We start from the raw sequence: 20,324 nt of genomic DNA on the forward strand, positions 1-20,324 counted from the left end.
TTCATGTTATCAAAACAAAACTTTTTTTATTTACTTACACTTGTGACAAATCCATTTCCTCACCTTTGGTAGAGCTGGAAGCAGGGGCACTGCAAAGAGTTTGACTAGGGTCTGATTTAAAGGATCTGACCTCTTCCTGTAGCTGCTTATTCAACTTAGTGAGTCGTAAAATTGTACTGTTTAGCATCTGTTGTCTTTTACTTGGAATTCTGTGTTCTGCAAGTGCCCTAAAAAGGAGAAAAAACATGACACTCAGACTTACTGATATGGGACACAAATAATAACATACCCCACTTCCAAAATGGCTGCACATTGAGTAACAGCTTAATTTCAGCTCTCCCAATGTGAAAACAGAAACTCAGAAAAGAGAGTCAGTGAACTTGTCTTTCTGGGTAAGTTTCAATAACTGGCTAGAAAGTGCACTGCCTGGACACCAACAAAAAATAAATTCAGGTAACCTGAGAAAAAATCAATCCCAAATGGTGAAAACATTGGCTGGGAAGAATTCTGCAGCTGTTCAGCAAAATACAATGTAAGCTCCAGTTTTGGTGCAAGACATGACTTCCAGTAATCTAGAGGAAAAAATAAGTCAAATGTACTCAGATCTGATTAAAATAAATGAAACACAGAAGGAGTATATAAACTCAAAAAACAAAAGGCTGGAAAATGGAATAAGTTTTAAAAAGATATTCATAGGTTCATAGGTAGGTACTAGGATTTATGCCCAAGGGCATTTATAAGCCTAGCCATAATGTGTTGGTTTTCGCCTCCCTTCTGAATTAGTTCCCTTGGCCTCTGTCTAGCAGGGCCATTGAAGTGATCCCAGGGGTAAATTTACAATTTCCCATCCACTCGTCAAGATTTCTCTTGAAGAGAGTCAGTGAGGGGCTTTGCCTAACATAAACTGGGATTCTATTCCAGAGCAAGGGAAGTCTCTGGGACAGGAATCTATCCCTCCAGCATGTCCTGTTTATTGTTGTGCTGAGGTTTAATTCACTGGCGCGTGTGGCTCTAAGAGATTTGGTTTTCTTGAGGTGGAGCATGTCCATTAATTCCAGGTTGGACATGGCCTTATACGTCAGGCAAAAATCACCTCTGAGCAGGTGGTAAGCAACCGAGTAGAGCTGGAGTTTCTTTAGTCGAGCTGCATAGGGCATCGGTTTGAGGTCCATGATCCTCTTGGTGAGGTACTTCTGTGGTCTTTCCAGCTGTTGTAGGTGTCGAGTAAGGTACATTCCAAATGGGGCATTGTACTCTATTATGGGCCTAATGAGTGATGAGTAGAGGGGCACAATGACCTCTTGATCTAGATGTGAATCCTTTCGTGATTAGGTGGGCTACATAGAAGGAATTTCTAACCACTTTGGCAACATGATTATCAAAGGAGAGGTTGCTATCTACCTGGGTCCCTAGGTCCCTAATTACATCTTCCGTACTTAGTGGGCTACCACCTATGTGATAATTTGTGGGCACTTTGTTTTTCCCAAAGGGGATGACTATGCATTTTTTGGCATTTAGCTTGAGGCCATGGTTCTGAAACCAGGTATCTGCCTCTGTGAGACCCTTCTGGGGAATGTCTGTGTCAGCCAGAGAGTCGATTATGGCCCCTAGTTTGCAGTCATCTGCGAACTTGGTCAGCCATAATCCTCCCGTGCTTGCCTGTACCTCAGAGAAGTATATACCGAACAGGAGGCATTCCAGGACCAAGCCCTGTGGGATGCCACTTGTAACTGGTTTAGAGTCGGACATGGCACCTGCAACTCTGGCCATGTGTGTTCTATCCATGAGCCAGTTTGCAACCCATCTCATGACATAGTGGTTAATGTTCAAGCTGGTGAGCTTATTTATGATGCCAGAGTGGGGAATGGTGTCGAAGGCTTTAGCGAGGTCCAGGTAGGCTATGTGGACTACCTTTCCCTCATCTATGCCCTTGGTAAATGTTTCAAAGAGGTCAACTAGGTTTAGGAGGCAGGATCTGCCTTTAACAAAGCCGAATTGGGCAGGGTCCAGTGTCTGGAGGTTCCCAATGTCTCTGTTTATGAGTTCTATGATGATTCACTCCATAGCTTTGCAGATCAGGCTAGTCAGGCTTATAGGGTGATAGTTCCCAGGTTCTATTGTGGCACCCCCTTTGTGGAGTGGGATGGCTGTTGCTGTACGCCATTCTTTGGATACATAGCCTGTGGTAAGGATGAGTTTGAACAATTAATTTAGGTGAGGGTTTAGTTCATTTTGGAGCTCGTGTAAGACGCAGCCTGGGATACCATCCGGTCCCATTGAAGCTGTGTTTTTAGCTTTGGAGAGTGCTGTTTTTACCTGTGTGTCTGTGATATCTGGGGCTCTGCCTTCTTCTGGGATGGACACGGGCCTTTTTGGGGGTGGGGGGTGGAGTTTGCACTGAACCTGTCTGCCAGGATGTTGGCTATGTCAGTTGGTTCAGTGTATTTTTTGCCATTTTGCACTAGCTCAGAGCATATCTGAGAGTTGCCACCTAGACTTGTGACACAGCTAAAGAAGGCTTTGTGATTATCTTTAGAGTCTTTGGCAATTTTTATTTCGAAACTGGCCTTAGATGATTTTACGAGGGATCATAGTTTCTTGCTAATATTGATCAGTGATGCCTTTCCCTTTTTGGGATTTAGTTCTATCATGCAATAGTTTCCTCCTTCTGTGGTATAGCTTATTTAGGGCCGGGGAACACCAGACTGGTTTCCTCTTTTTGGAGGAGTGAGCCTTGGTTTTACTTGGGATGGCTCGATCCATGCATTCCTGTAGATGCCCATAGAATGCTTTTGTAAAGGATTCTGCGGTTTGGGCAGCATTATCCTTTAGCAAGGGGGCTTTGAAACTTTCCACCTAGGTCTTGAGAAGTGTGAAGTTGGCTTTTGAAAAGTTTTTCACAGTGGTTTCCTTGACTGGGGGTGGGGTCGGGATGTGAATGTCCAGTGTAATTAGTTTATGATCTGATCTTACCAGCGAGGGGATTACCTCTGGTGTGGAGCACTGATCCCCCATGTTAGTGATGATCAGGTCCAATATGTTGTCACCTGTTGTGGGCATGGTGACCAGCTGTTCCAGGGCATTTGAGTTTATAAACTCTAGGAAGAGTTGGGCAAAGGAGTTTGTACTTGAGTAGTTATCCCAGTCAATGTTTGGGTAGTTGAAATCTCCCAATATCATGGTGTTATGTAGGACCTTTATATTTTCCAATGTCCTCAGGAATGCTGAGTGGGGGTCCTGAGACAAGGTAGGTGATCTGTAGCAAGCTATGATCTGAAAATCAGCTTTGCCTACTGTTAGTTGCACATGGATGGTCTCCGAAGCCTCATGCTGTGGTACTAACCTGGAGGTTTGGGTATCCTTTATGAAAATGGATACACCCCCTCCTTTTGTATTTTGGTCCGGGTTCTGGTGCCGAAAGGTATGGTATGAGTTGTAGCCTGGTAGTGCTGGGGTGCTCTCTGAAGCCTTGAACCAGTTTTCTGTTACTGCACAGATATTGATTTTCTCCATGCTAAGGATTACCTCGAGTGTGTGCATTTTGAGGTTTCGACTTCTGGCATTGAGTAGCATTACCCTCAGTTTCTGGTTACTTGTGTTGTATATGGAGGTGGGTTTGTCTTTTGAGCCTTGCCTAAAAAAGGCACTATGGGGGTGGCAAGAGCCTTGGCCAGTATTCAAAAGCTTAAGGGCAACAGGTGCAAGCCATGTCTGGTGAAGCAGCGTGGCTTGTCGAGCATGTCATCCCAGGCTGATAGACACTGGATCCCCTTTGAACGACACCAATAGCTTAGCCAATTGTTAAAACTGATAATTTTTTCTTTGTACTGTGGCATCATTCTTGGTGAGAGCAAGATGCTACTCAGGGTCAGGGTCATACCGGCCTGAGCTACATGATCAGAGAGCTCCTCTATGTCTCTTTTCATGTAGTCCAGGGAGGTACGTCTCAGGTCGTTCACACCAACATGTACAATGACAAAGTCATATTTGTACTTGTTTTGGAGTGACCTGAGTGCTTGTGTTATGTGGCGGATCCTGGCACCCGACAGGCAGCTTACAGTAATCTTCTCCTTGTTCAGTCTAGTGAGTGGAACATCAGTGTGCCTGACAATAGAGTCACCTATTACTAGTGTGTTGGGCGTGTTGTTATGCCTTAAGGGCTGTGGTTGCGTGGCACACTGATTTTGTGAAGTATGTGATACGTGGTTGTTGTTTGAGAGTGGAGGTTGCTTGGATGTCTGCTTTGGAAGTCTCTGCTGCTTAGGCAGATTTTTATTTAGAGCCTCTGAGTATGTTTTTGTGTATTTATGTGTGTTGTTTGCTGGTGCATGTATGACTGTTGTATGTGAGACTGGAAGTGTGGTGCAAGTGTTTCCCTTCTCCTCCTGACTGGCTGTTCCAGCCTTGGGTTGAGAGAGCTTGGCCTCCAGTTTGGCTGTATAGTTGCATCTCTCACATACATTTGTGTTTGTTGGAAGGAGGAGAGGGATGTCTGTGTACATGAGGCAATTGTAACATTGTCTCACAATTCCCAGATTCACCAGCTGGACTGGAGAGTATACCTGAAACTGCCCTCTGGACATGCCTGTATGGGTAAATGAACTGATTTACTTATTGTCCGGAAGGGACGAATGGGGAGCCTTGTACTACTGTATAGTAAAGGGGAGGTGTGGTGTTAGCGTTTATTAGTACTTACTGAGGGCTTGGAGCAAGTGCTGGGCTGTAAAAGGAAAGTTAGAGTGCTTAATTTGAGAGTTTGACTAGTTCTAAGGGAAAAATTGAAGTGCAGACTTCGTGGAGCCTGGAATAGTTTAACCCTAGCTAACCGGCACTGCGGGGTGCGCAAAACCGCGCAAATGTGGGTTTTAAGGCAGGGAGATGAAAGAGATAGGAATTAGCCCAAAATGGCCAATAAACTACTAGTTTCTGGGCTGAGACCACTCCTCCAGAGACAGATAGGCTGCTCAAAGCTCCCCACTCTCACTGGTGAACAGAGAAACTTCATTCTATCCAAGTATGGATATGGGCAACACAGGAACTTATACCACAGCCCTGAAATCAGCAGAACCTGAAAACTGGACTAGACTATCTTACAGAAAAGGCGGGAAACAAGAATATTTTTTTTGTTTTTTTTTCTTTTTTAAGCAGAAGATACAATAAACTTTTACAAAAACACTTTAAATGCTTATAGGTTCATAGGTTCATAGGTTCATACTAGGCTATCTGCCTGAGGGCATTTACAAGCCTAGCCCATAGTTTTGTGGCTTACGCCACCCCTTTAGTATGGGGAACTATACCCATTATTTTGCTGTGCCTCTGTCGAGCAGTGACACTGAGGTAATCCCTGGGGTATATCTGCGATCTCCCATCCATTGGTCAAGATTTCTCTTGAACAAGGCCAGCGAGGTGCTCTGCCTCACATATACCGGGATTTTATTCCACAGCATAGGGAGTCTTTGGGTGATGAATCTATCCCTCCAGCACGTCCTATTAATAGCCGTGTCGAGGTTTAAGTCTCCCACCCTTGTGGCTCTGACGGATCTAGATTTTTTGAGGTGAAGCATATTCATCAAATCTGGGTTTGACATGGCCTTGTATGTTAGGCAAAGGTCACCTCTGAGCAAGCGGTAAGCGACTGAATAGAGCTGGAGTTCTTTCAGTCGGGCAGCATAGGACAGATGTTTGAGACCCTTTATCCTTTTGGTGAGGAACTTTTGTGGCCTCTCCAGCTGCTGCAAGTGTCGGGTCAGATACATTCCAAATGGGGCATTGTACTAGTGTGTAGCCTACAACAGTTGAACAACAAAAAATAACTAAAACGACTTTACAAAGTGCTAACAGGAAAAAACAGTATAGTATGCAGCAAGGAAGGTTTTTTAAGGCACAGAAATGCTAGAAATCACTTTTTGGCGAGATAAGCAGTCACAGAAAAATGCAGAGAAATAAAAAATGCTTAAATCAGTTGAAAGTCACTCTTTTGTCGCTCTGCTGCTTGTAGTACTCTGCAGGACACGACGAGGAACTTGGCTGAGTAGTATGTAAGTGAAAAATCATGCAAATGCGGGTTTTTAAGGCAGGGAGATGAAATAGATAGGAATTAGCCCAAAACGGCCAATAAACTACTAGTTTCTGGGCTGAGACCACTCCTCCAGGGACAGATAGGCTACTCAAAGCTCCCCACTCTCACTGGTGAACAGAGAAACTTCCTCCTATCCATGTAAGGATATGGGCAACACAGGAACTTATACCACAGCCCTGAAATCAGCAGAACCTGAAAACTGGACAGATGAGGTTATAACACTGCAAAAATCAGATGCTGAATTGAAGAAAAGGCTGGCTGAGTATGAGACTGCTCAAGAAGAGATGTTTAAAAAAAAATCAGAATTTGAGGACAGAGTGCATAGGGAAAACCTGAGATTTTCTGCAGTGCCAGAGAAGCTGGTAAGAACAGACTATATTAATTTTATGAAAGCACAAATAAGCAATTGGACTGGTATTCCACAGCAGGAGCTGTTAACTGAAAGAATACAGCATGTGTATGCTTCAAACCTGGCCAGGAGAGAGCAACCTAGACCTTTAATAGTAAAGATGCAATCCTACCAGCACAAAGAGTTGATTCTGACAAAACTGTAGCAGAAGGACAAAGTAATAAAAGTAGGAGACAATAGAATGTTTGTGGAAAATGATCACTGTACTTTAGCCAGAAGAGGAGTACATTTATTCCAGTAATCAGGAAACGTGGAGAAACAAGTATGAGATTTAAGCTGTTGTATCCAGCTATTTTCAGAATATTCTTTCCTTTAGGGTCAAAATAATTTTTTGATGCAGAACATGCTAAGCAGGTGATACAAAAGTTTGCACAATAAAAATTGAACTATCAAACAGAAGGGGATGCTGCTTTTTGTTCTTCTGGTGACTGTGCCAGTGAAACCTTCTCTGACGTTTCTAAGAAAAATGCTTGATGGACAGTAAAAAGCACAAGAGTTAATAAGAACTAGGAATACATTGAAAATGAAGCAGGGACTGGATTTGGGAGATGGAGAGCAACAAGAAGAAAACCAGCAATTTGGAAATTGACAAATAAATGTGGGATTACAACGCATTAATTATACTTCTGAAACATGACAGAACAAAAAAAATGGAAATATTGGACTTCTCTGACTGTTAAAAATGTAGGAGACTCCAAAGCATATGCCTACTTCATGTCATTAATGTTTGAAGAACATTTAGGTGAGGGGAAGAGGAAGGAAAGAGTTAACTGTAAGTAAAATAAAATTTTGTTCTTAACGGTGGTATTTTTATAATGCATGACATAACCTGCATGCTATAAAGTAAAGCGTTCTCAGTTATTTTACAGTTTAATAAAGATATTAAAGTAAACAGGTGGCCCTGTTTTTTTCCTTCTTCTTTCTCTCTCTCTCTTTCTTTCTTTTCCATTGTTCAGTTTTAAAGAAATGCAAGCACTGCAATGTAAAAAGAGAAGAAAAGTCTGGGCAAAATAGCTTGACACAAGAAAAAAACTGATGTGCATTTTCTTACTCTTGTATAGGGGAATGACTGGATTAAGGCCCTTGGCTTATCTAGCAGGAAGTTTATGGGGAAGCAAATAAATGAAAAAGAAGGCTGACTATAATAAGAAATTTTCCTCTAGCAAATAAATGAGTGCTTGTAGTAGAAGCAGCTACCTGGTTCTCATGTTTCTATGCAGACAATCTGATAAGGGGCAATAGAAACAGAATGCTTCTTTCTTTCTTTCAATGGCTACAAGATGATGTTTTCTGAAAGCATTCAGGGTTTTTTCTAATCTGGGAGAGGAATAAAGATGAGACAAAACCAGACAGCACTTAGTGGAAGTAGAAACCCAGGCTGTACCATGCACCTTAGCATGGATAACCTTCCTTACAGGTTAAACCATTTCTTTAAGTGTGGCTGTCAGTCTGGGACAATTGTTCCTATTAGGAAGGTTAAACTTTAATATTTGAAGATGTACATAGTTTTTTGTGTTAGTATTACATTAATAGGGTTTAGAGGTGTTCTGGGGGGGTGTTTGTTTTTTTGTTTGAGGGTTTTCACTAAAACAAAAAGTTTTCTAAGATGAGACATAGGTTCAAATGGATATAACAAGAAATAACTGTATAAAAGATCAACCTGACTAACATTGGTGTATGCATATAACACAAAAGTTGAAACTAAAACTAGATATTTAAAAAAAGCTATTACAGATAACAGATGGAAATAATAATTTTATAACATAATGACACTTTCTATATTATCTTTAAATGTGACTGGTTACAGATCCATACAAAAAAAAAGAGTAGTGAACTATGCTAAAATTGCATAGTGCAAATAGCTATGTTACATGAGACAGATTTGGAAAAAACTGAGCATACGAATTTGATAAAGAAAGCATTTCAGGATGGTTTTTCAGTGGAATATCTGGGACAAAGGAAAATGGGTGTACTTATATTAACTGCAAGAGGAGCTCTGATAGTGATAGAAAAGGAAACAAAATAATAATGTTAGATTTGTAGTACTAAGGGGCTAATGGTAAAGGAGGAGGAGAATCATACTGGCATGTATTTATATTTATTTATTTATTTTACATTTGTTTACTAGGAAAGTCTGACTGGGCAAGTACCCATTTTCAGCAGAGGCCTGAGCAGAAAAGCTCCACATACAACACATTATAACATAAATATGTTCAACTGATGATACAATGCTAAGTACAAGATGAGTTTACATCATATCTAGTAGTTGGAACAACAGTAAGACAAAGACACATATAAACCACATTATCACAATCCAATCTAAAATTATGACAAGCTTGACAAATCTAATAATATTCCCATAAAATTCCTCATAAAATTGCTGTAATGGAGCTTAAGAAAGGTCTGGGAGAAATAATCAGCTTTCAGCAGGGAAGTTTACTTATATGTGGGGACTAGAATTTGATTTGCAGCAATGAAGATGTATATGGGGGAGAAGAAAAAATATAACAAAAGAGGGTAGATTTTTGAAGAAATGTATGAACATACTTGGCATTAAAGCTGTAAATTCAGTAGTAGGAGTTTGGAGTGAATTTATACATTATTCCCCAAGATACAAACTGGGCTAGGCTAGAAAGATATTATATTTCACAGGAACGTGCATTTAATGGAAAGTTTTGATATGTATCCAATAACTATTTCAGATCATGCACCGATAATAACTAAAATAAAAATGCAGGGTAATGAAATAAAAATGAGCCACTAGCGCTTTTCCACCTATTTGTTAAAAAGGACAGGAATTTAAGGAATGGGTAGTGAAAAATGTTTGGGAGTTAAAAGGGAAGATAGACATTTCTTCTGAAAATATAGCTAGGGAGTGGGATAAAGAATTTAAACATAGTATGGAAATAAAAGAAAAATATGGTTAAGAAGTTACAAGAACTATTTAGAGGGCTTGACAAAGGTTAAAGTATTGCAGAATAGGGGGATCTCACAGATGAAGAAGAGGAGGAATTGCAAAATGCTAAACAGAAAATAATATATTAGCTGGATAATATGCATGGGTTTAGAAAGACTGCTATTTAGCAACTATTTTTTGATAACTCTAGAACACAAAAACTTTTAGCACAACAACTCAGGCAACAGACAGCAGAAATGGTTGTTACCAAGCTTAGAGAGCCTATAACAAGGAAGATAATCACAGATCCTGTGCAGGTACTACAACTATTTCAGAAATTTTATGAAATTTGTATAAAGTAAAGAAATATGGAATTCAAGCAAAGGTATAAATAGAAATGTTTATGGAAGAATTATATAGGCTAAGGTTAGAGGTAGCTGAGACTCAATTACTAACAGGATTGGAGTAGATAAGATAAAACTGACAATGTATGGTGATGTATAACTAATCTACAAGAAAGTCCCAGGAATAGATGGTATTCCTCAGGAAGTTTGAAAGCTGGAGGTATGAAACTGATAAAGATATGGAAGCTTTTGTTTAACACATCCTAGAAGAATGCAGTGGTGGCTGTTATATCTAAAGATGGTAAAGTCCCATCATAACCAGCTTTATATAGTCAATTTCAATTCAAAACCATGATTATAAAGTGTTTATGTCTATAATGGCTGAAAGAATGGTAAAGGTGATGCCAAAATTGATAGACATGGATAAATGTGGTTTTGTGGAGAGGAGGCAACATTTGACAACCATAATAGAACAATGATGATCCACAGGGAAGCAGAATGTAAGAAAATATCATGGTTGGTGGCGAGTCTTAATGCAGAGAAAACACTTGACAGAGTAAACTGTGATTTTATGAGTAGGGCAATGGAGGTATTTGCATTCTCTGATAAAATTATAAGGCTGATTAGGAGGATATATATGAGGGATCAGAGGTGAAAATTAAAGTGGTTGGGTTCCTCTTTGATACATTCTGTTTGAGCAGAGGAACCAGGGAAGGGTGTCCTCCTTCCCCTTTGTTATTTGCATTATATTTGGAACCATTGGCAAAGAAAAAAAGGGACTCAGAAATTGAAGGATATAATTGGTATGGTAGTCAAGGAAAGCTGGCTTTATTTGCAGATATTATTTTACACCAGATAAAACCAGAAGAGGATATTTCAGTGTTGTGGAACATTTTGAGACAGTTTCAAGTCTTTTTGGGATACAAAAGTAATGAAGATAAAACAAAGGTAATAGCTGTAAACTATTTACCCACACAGAAATTGGTTCAGCAATGCCCACATTTATGGGGACAAGATAAAATGAAGTACTTAGGAGCGTGGATTAAAAATATTCCGTTATGACAGCTAATAACACAAAAAACTGAGAAATTAGAAGCTCTGTCTTATGGATATAGATAGCAAAATACAAGCAGTCAAAATGTTTTAGTCCCTTTAGTTTTATACACAGGTTAGGGTGGCCACCGTGGTGCAGCGGTTAGGGTTGTCGCCTCACAGCAAGAGGTTCTCCGGTTCGATCCTCGGCTGGGGTGCCTTCTGTGCGGAGTCTGCATGTCCTCCCTGTGGTCACGTGGGTTTCCTCCTGGTGCTCCAATTTCCTCCCACATCCCAAAGACATGCTGTAGGTGGATTGGACACTCTAAACCGGCCCTAGGTGTGAATGTGTGCATGTGTGTACCTTCTGTGGAAAGTTGGGTGCCGGGCAGGCAACTCGACACCATAAAACTTCAATGCCAATCATGAGTGGACAGGTGATCCTCTGTGGTGACCCCTAACCAGGAAAAGCCAAAAGACAAAGAAGTTTTATACATGGGTTAGAAATATTTTTATCAACCAGAGAAGTTGTTGTGGATATAAATTAATAAAGAGTTAAAGGGTTTTATCTGGGAGGGGAAGACGTCAAAAGTCAAGTGGGATAAGCTGATCCTTCTAATAGAACAAGGTGATTTGGGATTATCTAATTTGAAGGGGTATTCACAGCTACACATTTAAGACTCCTATACATAGCACAAGTAGAAAGCTATAATTCAAAGTGAAAAAGGGAAGATGACAGAAGAGAAAGGCTCAAGAAATAAGGAGACAGGAGGATTTTGGCCGCAGATCCTTAAGCAGAATAACAGTAGCCATACAGAATATTATATTCATAAAGTAGCAGAAAGCATTCTAAGAACTAAGCCAGCACTGGAATAAAGAAAGAAGATTTCGCAGATAGGGATGGCTGCAATTATGGATTCAGACAACAAGCAAGATGGGTCTGGTATTTACTAGAGAAAACTGGCAAAGTAACCAAGGTATTGGGAGCAAATAATCAGAGAAGGAAAGGTAATATAATGGAATGAGGTCAAAAATGTATTTGGACTGCATGCTAGAGATTGCCTACCCTTGTCAAGGATTGATATTAGAGTACAGGCAAAGAGAAAGAAAAGAATAGTTGTGTAAAATCTTACCATAACCATAGATGTCCTTCTCTTCCATGTTGCAGTATTCTAAACATGTGGGATCCTCTGCCTGAGGTGAGCCGAACATCTGGCTCACATACAAAAGCTTAGCCTGGCTACTGTATGATGCATGGGATGTCACATGTAGGTACCATAAACCGTGGGCCATAAATATGATGTCCGCATGCACAGACTTCAGAACTGACTGTCCCAGTCAGAGAGTAGTCTAAGGCAATCTGATCAGGGTGTCATCCAGAGACAGAATGTTAACTGAATATAAAAGCGATGAAGAGGTAGATGTCTTAGTGTGGGTAGGAGGGAGGGATAAGAATACTGCAACATGGAAGAGAAAGACATCTATGGTTATGGTAAGATTTTACACAACTATTCTGTCCTTCTATTCTCATGTTGTAGTATTCTAAACATGAGGGAGAGTACCAAAGCTTAGCCTATTTTTATGGGTGGTGGCAGAAGAAGAACCCTCTAAGAAATCATGCAGGATGGCTTTTGCAAAGCCTGCCCTAGCCTTGGAGATTCAGTCCAGCTTGTAATGTTTAATGATAGTGTGGACTGAAGACCATGTGGCTGCCTCTAGGATAGTGGCAGTATCTAAGCCTTTGAAAAAAGCCCCTGAGGAGGCCACAGCCCTGGTAGAGGGGGCCCTCACAGTACAGGGAAGGTGTTTGCCATGGAAAGAGTAGCAGAGGGTAATAGTATTGGAAATCCAGGAAGAAATTGTTTGTTTGGAGACAGCATTCCCCAGAGACCTGAGGTGAAAGGAGACAAACAACTGGTTTAGACTTTCTTATATTCTTAAGTCTTGTTCAGGTAAAATCTAAGTTGCCTGTGAACATCGAGGGAATGGAACATTCTCTCACTGTCATTCTGTGGAACAGAAAAAAAGGTGGGCAAGTGGATGGATTGGTTAAGCAAAAGTTCATTGACCACTATAGGCATGAAGGATGGGTTTGTGCAAAGGGAGACCCTATCCTTATGACATATCAGGTATGGTGGGATAGCCATAATTGCCTTTAACTCTGATACCCTCCTAGCCAAAGTCAGGGCTACTAGAAGCACTGTTTTTCAAGTGCAAATATTCAGGGAGCCAGACACTGCTGGCTCAAAAGGTGCAGTGGTGAGTTTTTCTAGAATGTAATTCTGGTCCCAAGGAGGGGGAATGGGGTTTTTTGGTGGCCTGATATGGATCACACCAGCTTTACCTCTAATCTGGATAGCAAAGGCAGATTGAGAGATAGGCAAGTGGAGATAGCTGATAAATGGACTTTCTCTGAGGAATATAGAAGTTCTTTCTTCATAAGTTCACACAAGCAAGACAAAACTAGAGGTACATCTGCCAGAAAAGGAACTAGTTGTTTGTGGAGACACCAACTGGAGAACATTTTCCATTTAGAAAGGTGGGATCTCCTGGTAGTGGGTTTCCTTGTCTTCTGCAGGAAAGAAAGCATGTCCTCTGAGTAAAGATGTATAAAGGTATCAGATGTTTATCACCCACAGGATCATTTTGAGGGTTTGTAGGTGTAGGTGGATAACAGATTCCTTCTGTTGTGTGATGAGGTCCACCTTGTGAGGTAACCTGTGGTGATTGCCCTTGGCTAGTGAAAAAAGAAGGGGAAACCAATGCTGCCTTGGCCAAAAGGGAGTCACCAGCAAGATTTTGGGATTGCCCTGTTGAATCTTCAGCAGGACTTTCTGTATAAGAAGGAAGGGGGAATACATAAAGAAATATCCCCTTCCAGAAAATTGAGAATACATCCACCCTCCATGGCTGAGGAGAGGGAGTCATTGTGCAGAATAGCTGTAGTTACCTGTTCTGAGGGGAGGCAAACAGGTCTATTTGAGGTATACCCCACCGGTGGACTATATCTAGAAACGCATCCCTGTGCAACATCCATTCGTGGTCCGCAGATATCAACCTGCTGAGAGCATCTGCCCGAACATTGTTTTGTGATGGAATGCAAACTGCCTGCAGTGTTACCTTGAAGAGGGTGGCCATTTCCCAAGCTTCGATAGCCAGCCTGCAAAGTAGGTAGGATTTTGTTCCCCTTGTTTTTTGATGTACCATAGGACTGTGGTGTTGTCTGTGAAAATTTTAGAGGTGCTGGGTGAATGAAGGAAAGGAATGTCTTTAGGGCTAGGATAAGGGCAGTTATTTCCCTTACGTTTATGTTTTTTTTTTCTTTGATGGTAGTCTCAATGTCCTTGAACCTTCAGAGCATTCATAGTTGCTTCCCCATCCCAGGTCTGATGCATCTGTTGATCTGCAGGGAGAGGTTGTAGCGGCAATCCTGGGTTCAGGTGAACTTGCTGGATCCACCAACAAATCTCTTTACTGAGACATGGGAGGAAGGGAATCTGAAATTCTAATGGATGGGCGTGTTGTGAACAAGCATTCTTCAGGTACCACTGAAACTTTTTCATGTTTTTTAGTCAGCTTTCCTTTGATAATCATGTTGCCAAAGTGGTTAGAAAATCCTTCTATGTGACCCATCTGATCACGAAAGGGTTCGCATCAAGATCTAAGGATGTAATGGTGCCCCCTCTACTCTTCCCTCATCAGACCTATTATTGAGTACAATGCACCAATTGGAATGTACCTGGCTAGACATCTCCAGCAGCTAGAGAGACCACAGAGGTACCTAACCAAAAGGATTACTGGCCTCAAGCAGTTGCCCTATGCAGCACGATTGAAAAAGCCAAGACTGTTCTCTGTTGCATACCGCTTTCTCAGAGGCGATCTCTGTCTAACGTACAGAGCCATGTCCAACACAGAATTGCTGAACATGCTCCATCTTAGCAAAACCAAATCTAATCGAGCTACACACTCTAGGGATATAAACCTCAACACAACAATGAACAGAACATGCTGGGGGGATAGATTCCCTTCGCAGAGACTTCCCTTACTATGGAACAGGGTCCCGATCTACATAAGACAGAGCCCCTCACTATCACTCTTCAAGAGTAACCTTGATGAATGGATGGGTAACAGAAAGTTCACACCGGGGATCACACCAACAGCACTACTAGATAGGGGCCAAGGGTACTAGCTGCTAGTACAAGAGTCTAGGGAACTACTAAAGGGGTGGTGAATACCGCACAACCTGGCTGGGCTAATATATGCCTTCGGGCAGATAGCCCAGTACCAACCTATGAACCTATGACCTATGTGTAGTCTGGCCAGGGACAGAATTGGAAGTGTGGCTGCTATGAAGCCCAAAAGGCGTAGAAACTCCCTGGCCGAAATGCTGCTGGCTAGGAGTAGATCCTTGAAGTATGAGGTTAAAAATGTGACCTTCTCTGGCGGGAGGAAGACCTTCATCAGATCAGTCCTTATTCTGCACCCCATGAACACCTGATCTTGTGAGGGGGTCATGGAGGACTTGAGCTGGTTGATGGTAAAGCTTAAGGCTTCTAGGAAGGAAATGGTGAATAGTAAATGCCTTTGGAGGGTATCTGGATGATCTGCTTGAATAAGGAGATCATCCAGGTAAGGGTAGATCTGAATGCCTTTTGTACTGCAAAAGGCTACCACTGGAGCTAGGCATTTTGTGAATACCCTTGGTGCTGTGGACAAAACTAAAGGCAATGCAGTAAACTGATAATGCAAGGACTGCACAGCAAAATGTAAGCATTTGAGGTAAGATGGGTGAATAGGGATGTGAAGATATCCATCTATCAGATCTAACATGGCCACATATGAATTGGGGGTCAAAAGTGGAAGAGAAGTTTGAAGGGAGAGCATGCAAAAGGTGGGAACATGTAGAAAGGGGTTTAGTAGGGACAGGTCCAGGATGGGTCTCCATGGTCCATCCTTTCTTGGGACTAAGAAGAGTCTAGAGTAAAATCCCCTTCCTGTCCAGGTGGGACCTTTTGAATGTGCCCTGATAGACCATATCTTGAATGACCTGTGGGATTAGGTGAACCTGGTCCTTTGGGGGATGTGGGATTCCTTTTGGAATGCTTTTTTTTCTTTCCAAGTCATGAAATACCCTTTTTCCACTACTGCCAAGACCCAGTTGTCTGATGTGATGTGTTGCCTTAGGGGAAGACAGTGAGAGAGGTGGGCAGAAAGGGCAAGATTGTTGGTAGGCATTGTTAGGCCTGTCAGGAAAGGCATGTCTAGGAGTAGTCTGGGGGAAGGTAATACCTGGCAGAGGATGACTTCCTGATACCTTTTCTTTGTTTTGAAGAGGGTGGTATGGAGGCCTTCCTGACAAAATTGGGTTTTGCAAGGTAGTTTCTATGAAACTATGGCACTGGTGATACAAAGAGATGTATGAGGTCCTGTAACTCTTAACTTTTCTCTTGCAGAGTCTTAAAAAGCTCTACAGACTGTTTACCAAAAAGAAAACTATTATGAAGTAGAGCATCCATGATTTTGCTCTTAAAATCATCAGGCAGAGGTTGTAACCTAAGCCAGGAGTACCTCCAAATAACAGAAGCAGAGGCATCTGATGTAGATGAGGCTTCTGCAGCATTGTAGCAGCATTGTAGTTGCATTTTATGGAGTGCCTTGAGACCTGTGCAGCTAAAGAAAGGGTACAGGCAACCTGTGCTTTGTTAGAGGAATCAGGAGCAGCATTAAGTTGGTCTAAGGCCTGGGAAATATGAACCAGGGCATATTTCACCATATGAGTTTGATAGATGATGGCTCTGAAGGCCAGGATAAAAGATGTGTAAATTTTCTTTCCTAACCTGTCCATCATTTTGCTGTCTTTATCTGATGGGAGCAAGAAGAAGAGGAGATCTGTCTGGATTGTGTATTCAGTGAGACAGCAATTACAGCAGGGTCTACCAAGGCGGGGGGGCTTAATGAGAAATTTACAGTTGTCAGGTACTTTATAGAACCTTTAATATCCTCTACTACCTCGACACACAAATGTGTGCCGGGGAGCTAGAGGATATTAAATTGTTTTGTGGTCACTGGATTGTCATATTTGACTTTTCTACTTTCTTTGGTGTTGTTTTTGGTACTTTATAGAACCTGTCTGATCTCTTTGGCGCAGGTGGCTGAGAATCAGGAGCTTTAGAGGATGAGGCAAAGGCATGCAAGTATGCAGGAATGATTGGAGGGATGGTTGAGGGAGGAGGGGATTCCATCTGGAAAAGCTCATAATATCTTTTGTGAACCTCTGTCATTTGGGTGGAATCCCACTTGAAATACTCCCTCAATTTGGTAATTGTTTCCCGAAATGTATTGTCTTCCAGTGGCAAATCACCTTCTAGGGATTCTTCTTCTGGTGAGCAGCATCTTAATGGGGAGTCTAGTTGAGAAGTATAAGAAAGGAACTCATCAGAAAATGAAGAAGAAGATTCCTCTTCTGGAGTTTGAAGCAAGGGGCCTACGTATGCAGGCCTGGGACTCAGGGCTGGTAGAGCAGATGGGGCCTGTGAATTAGCAGGCCTAAGGGCCACGAAGGCATGGAAAAGGGATTGGGAAAAAATGCTTGCCAATCTGGGATACCCTCAGAGGAAGCAAATAAGTGTTTAGTTTTTTGCTTCTTTTTAAGGAGGGTGTGCTAGGTCCAGTCTGAGGAGACATAGGCCTAGGATGCAAGGAAATAGAAGGAATAGAGGAAGACTCCTTGGAAATGGAAGCTGGCAAAGGGTGTCTGGGCAAACCTGGTTCCCCCGCAACATTGGAAACTGATGTCAGAATAACCTCCATGGACATGCTGGTAGGAGAAACTAGAGCTGTGTACAAAACAGAACCCGTTGTAGTTGCTGAAGCCATCGGACATCCCTCAGCCCCTAGATTGGCAGCTGGTGGGACACTAAATCTGGAGGTGCAGACATTTTCTCAGGCCTTGAAACTATGGCCTTTTCTTAGGCGGTTTTCTCTACACACTGGGCGTTGCTTCCATACCCAAGGTTAGTCTTTTAAGATGTAGGTTCTCAGCAAAAAGATTAAGGGCTGCTAGACAGCTGCATAGAGTCTTCGGAAGAAATGATCTCCCTGCCCCCAAATTCCTCCCACCCCTGATGCTGCTACATTTATTGGTACTAAACCGCACCTCACTTTTTTAAACCAATCAGTAACAACTTGTCACTCAACAGCACCACTCTCAACCTGATACCACCAGTCCTCCAACTCTACTATTCCTTTTGCCTAAGTATCAAATACCATTCAGTAGGTATGCTATCACCCAAAATAGTCTTATTAACTCTACTTCTACCCATCCCATATCTCCTAACAGCCTACGAATATCAGGATCACCCAGGTTTCCACTACCCTAAATTCCAAACATCCATCCCATCTACAACAGATAATGCACCCTTACTCACTTCCCTCATGCTTACCTCCTTAACTCCTAAATACTACCATCTTACTAGACCTAGTTACATTAGTCATAAAACTAGACACTATTACAAAACTTTATTCAAAATCTTAAAACTCATACTCAGGATACATTACAACCTCACAAAGGATGGCGACATCCACCCAAACCCTGGTCCATCCCCACCTGTTGGCCCTAATCCCCCTACTATATCCCCTAGCTCCAACAAATAGACCTCCTAACTCACTGCTGGCCTGCCATCTAAACATTAGAAGCATAAGTAACAAAACTCAGCACCTGCATGCCCTCTTAGCTGTTCATTCCCCAGATATATTATGGCTAACAGAAACCTGGCTGAAGCCTGCCACCAAGGACCATGAGATTCTGCCACCAGTATGTTTCGACTAGACTGTACCATCAGAAAGGGTGGTGGGGTAGCCATTCTTTACAAGTCTACCCTATCTGTCAGCATAGACACCCAACAACCACCCCAGTTCAATAATGCTGAAATTCTTATCTCAAAACTACAAATTAACAAAAACAAAAATATAAACATTGTGTGTGTCTACATTCCCCCAGGGAGGAACACAGAAACCTTAGAAGACTTCTTATATTGGTTATCCAATAACCACCCCCAAGAAACAATTGTTCTTGGGGATTTCAACATTGACTGGAACACTTGGTCTTGTGAAACCCCCACAACCCACATAAACCTCTATGGATTTACTCACATCATAACCTCCCCCACCATGATAGGAAAACCCAATAACAAGGAAAGTACCATAGACTGGATACTTGTCAATAACCCATCTTCAATCTTATAAATCAGGCACTTTGCCTGATGACCTAAGTGGCCACTGTCTCACCTATGTAATCAAGCTCAAAGTAGTCTGCTCCTACCAACCCACCTATAGAACATTAAGAAACAACAAGAATTTTATTCTCACAAAGTTTCAAAATGAACTTAAGGCATGCAACTGGTCAATACTAAAAAGTCTCCCCCTAGATGAAGCAGTAGCATACTTTAACACCAAATTCCTTGCTATTCTTAACTCCCATGCTCCCAGCTGCTCTATTAGAACCAAAGTTAATATTGCAGCATGGCTTTCTAAAGATACCAAAACCAAAATTTCATTCAGAAACCAAGCATGGGCCACATACCGAAAAACAAAAGCCCCACTTGATCAACTAAGATTCAGACAGCTAAGGAATGACACCAAAAAATCCATAACCTTAGACAAAAAGAATCACTACTACCATCTACTGCAAAAACACCAAAACAAACATCAAAAGTTCTTGGCAGGAATAAACAAACTACTCCACCCAGGCCAAACCGCCACTCCACCCCCCTCAGCTTCCCAACAAAAATCCCCAGTAGACATTGCTAATAACTTCAACAGCTTTTTCACAGAGACTATCCAGTCTCTAGCCAGTCAACTGTCTCCCAATGGCTCTAATTCTAATGTAGCCATACCCAGTACAAAAACATACTTTACCTTCCAACATGTTCCTACTCAACTTATTCATGCCCTACTTAAGAAACTAAGACCCACTACCCTGGCTGCCGACCTCCTCCCAGAAGACTGCAAAAGGCTGCTGACACCATAGCCTACCCCATCTCTATCTTGATCAACAGAGCTATATCTGAAGCTACTGTACCCACTATATGGAAAATCTCCCATGTCATACCTCTCCATAAAGGAGGTAGTTCCACTGAACTGTCAAACTTTAGGCCCATAGCTATTCTGTCACCTCTTGCTAAAATTATGGAGAAGTGTGTACACATACAGCTCATGCACTACCTCACACACAACAAGCTGTTGTCCAGCTTTCAGCATGGCTTTAAGCCACACCACAGTACTACTTCTGCCCTCCTCTCTTTCTCTAACGTCATTAACCACAACCACAATAATAACAAACTATCCTCAGCACTCTTTCTAGATCTATCCAAGGCTTTTGACATGGTTGACCACAAAATGCTTATAAATGCCTTGAGGGCCTTCTCCTTAAACAAACATGCACTCCAATGGTTTCAATCCTACCTGCAGGACAGGCAATAGGCAGTCCTATGGCAGGGCAAGCTATCATCTCGCCTACCCATCACATTAGGAGTCCCCCAGGGCTCAATACTAGGACCCCTTCTT

The 20,324-nt window shown here is 42.0% G+C and overlaps 1 protein-coding gene across 1 annotated transcript in view; it reads right to left on the reverse strand.

The window, feature by feature from the left end:
• The window catches only part of IQCE (IQ motif containing E), a 2,620,731-nt gene that overhangs the window by 1,486,769 nt on the left and 1,113,638 nt on the right, over window positions 1-20,324 (reverse strand). The window contains exon 12 of the mRNA XM_044089561.1: window positions 64-227. Within this exon, the coding sequence (XP_043945496.1) occupies window positions 64-227 (164 nt within the window). The remainder of the gene's footprint in view (window positions 1-63; window positions 228-20,324) is intronic.

This window comes from Protopterus annectens, chromosome 12.part0 (genome assembly GCF_019279795.1).
Source record: "Protopterus annectens isolate FY-2018-M chromosome 12.part0, PAN1.0, whole genome shotgun sequence".
In the NCBI taxonomy this organism is placed as follows: domain Eukaryota; kingdom Metazoa; phylum Chordata; order Ceratodontiformes; family Protopteridae; genus Protopterus; species Protopterus annectens.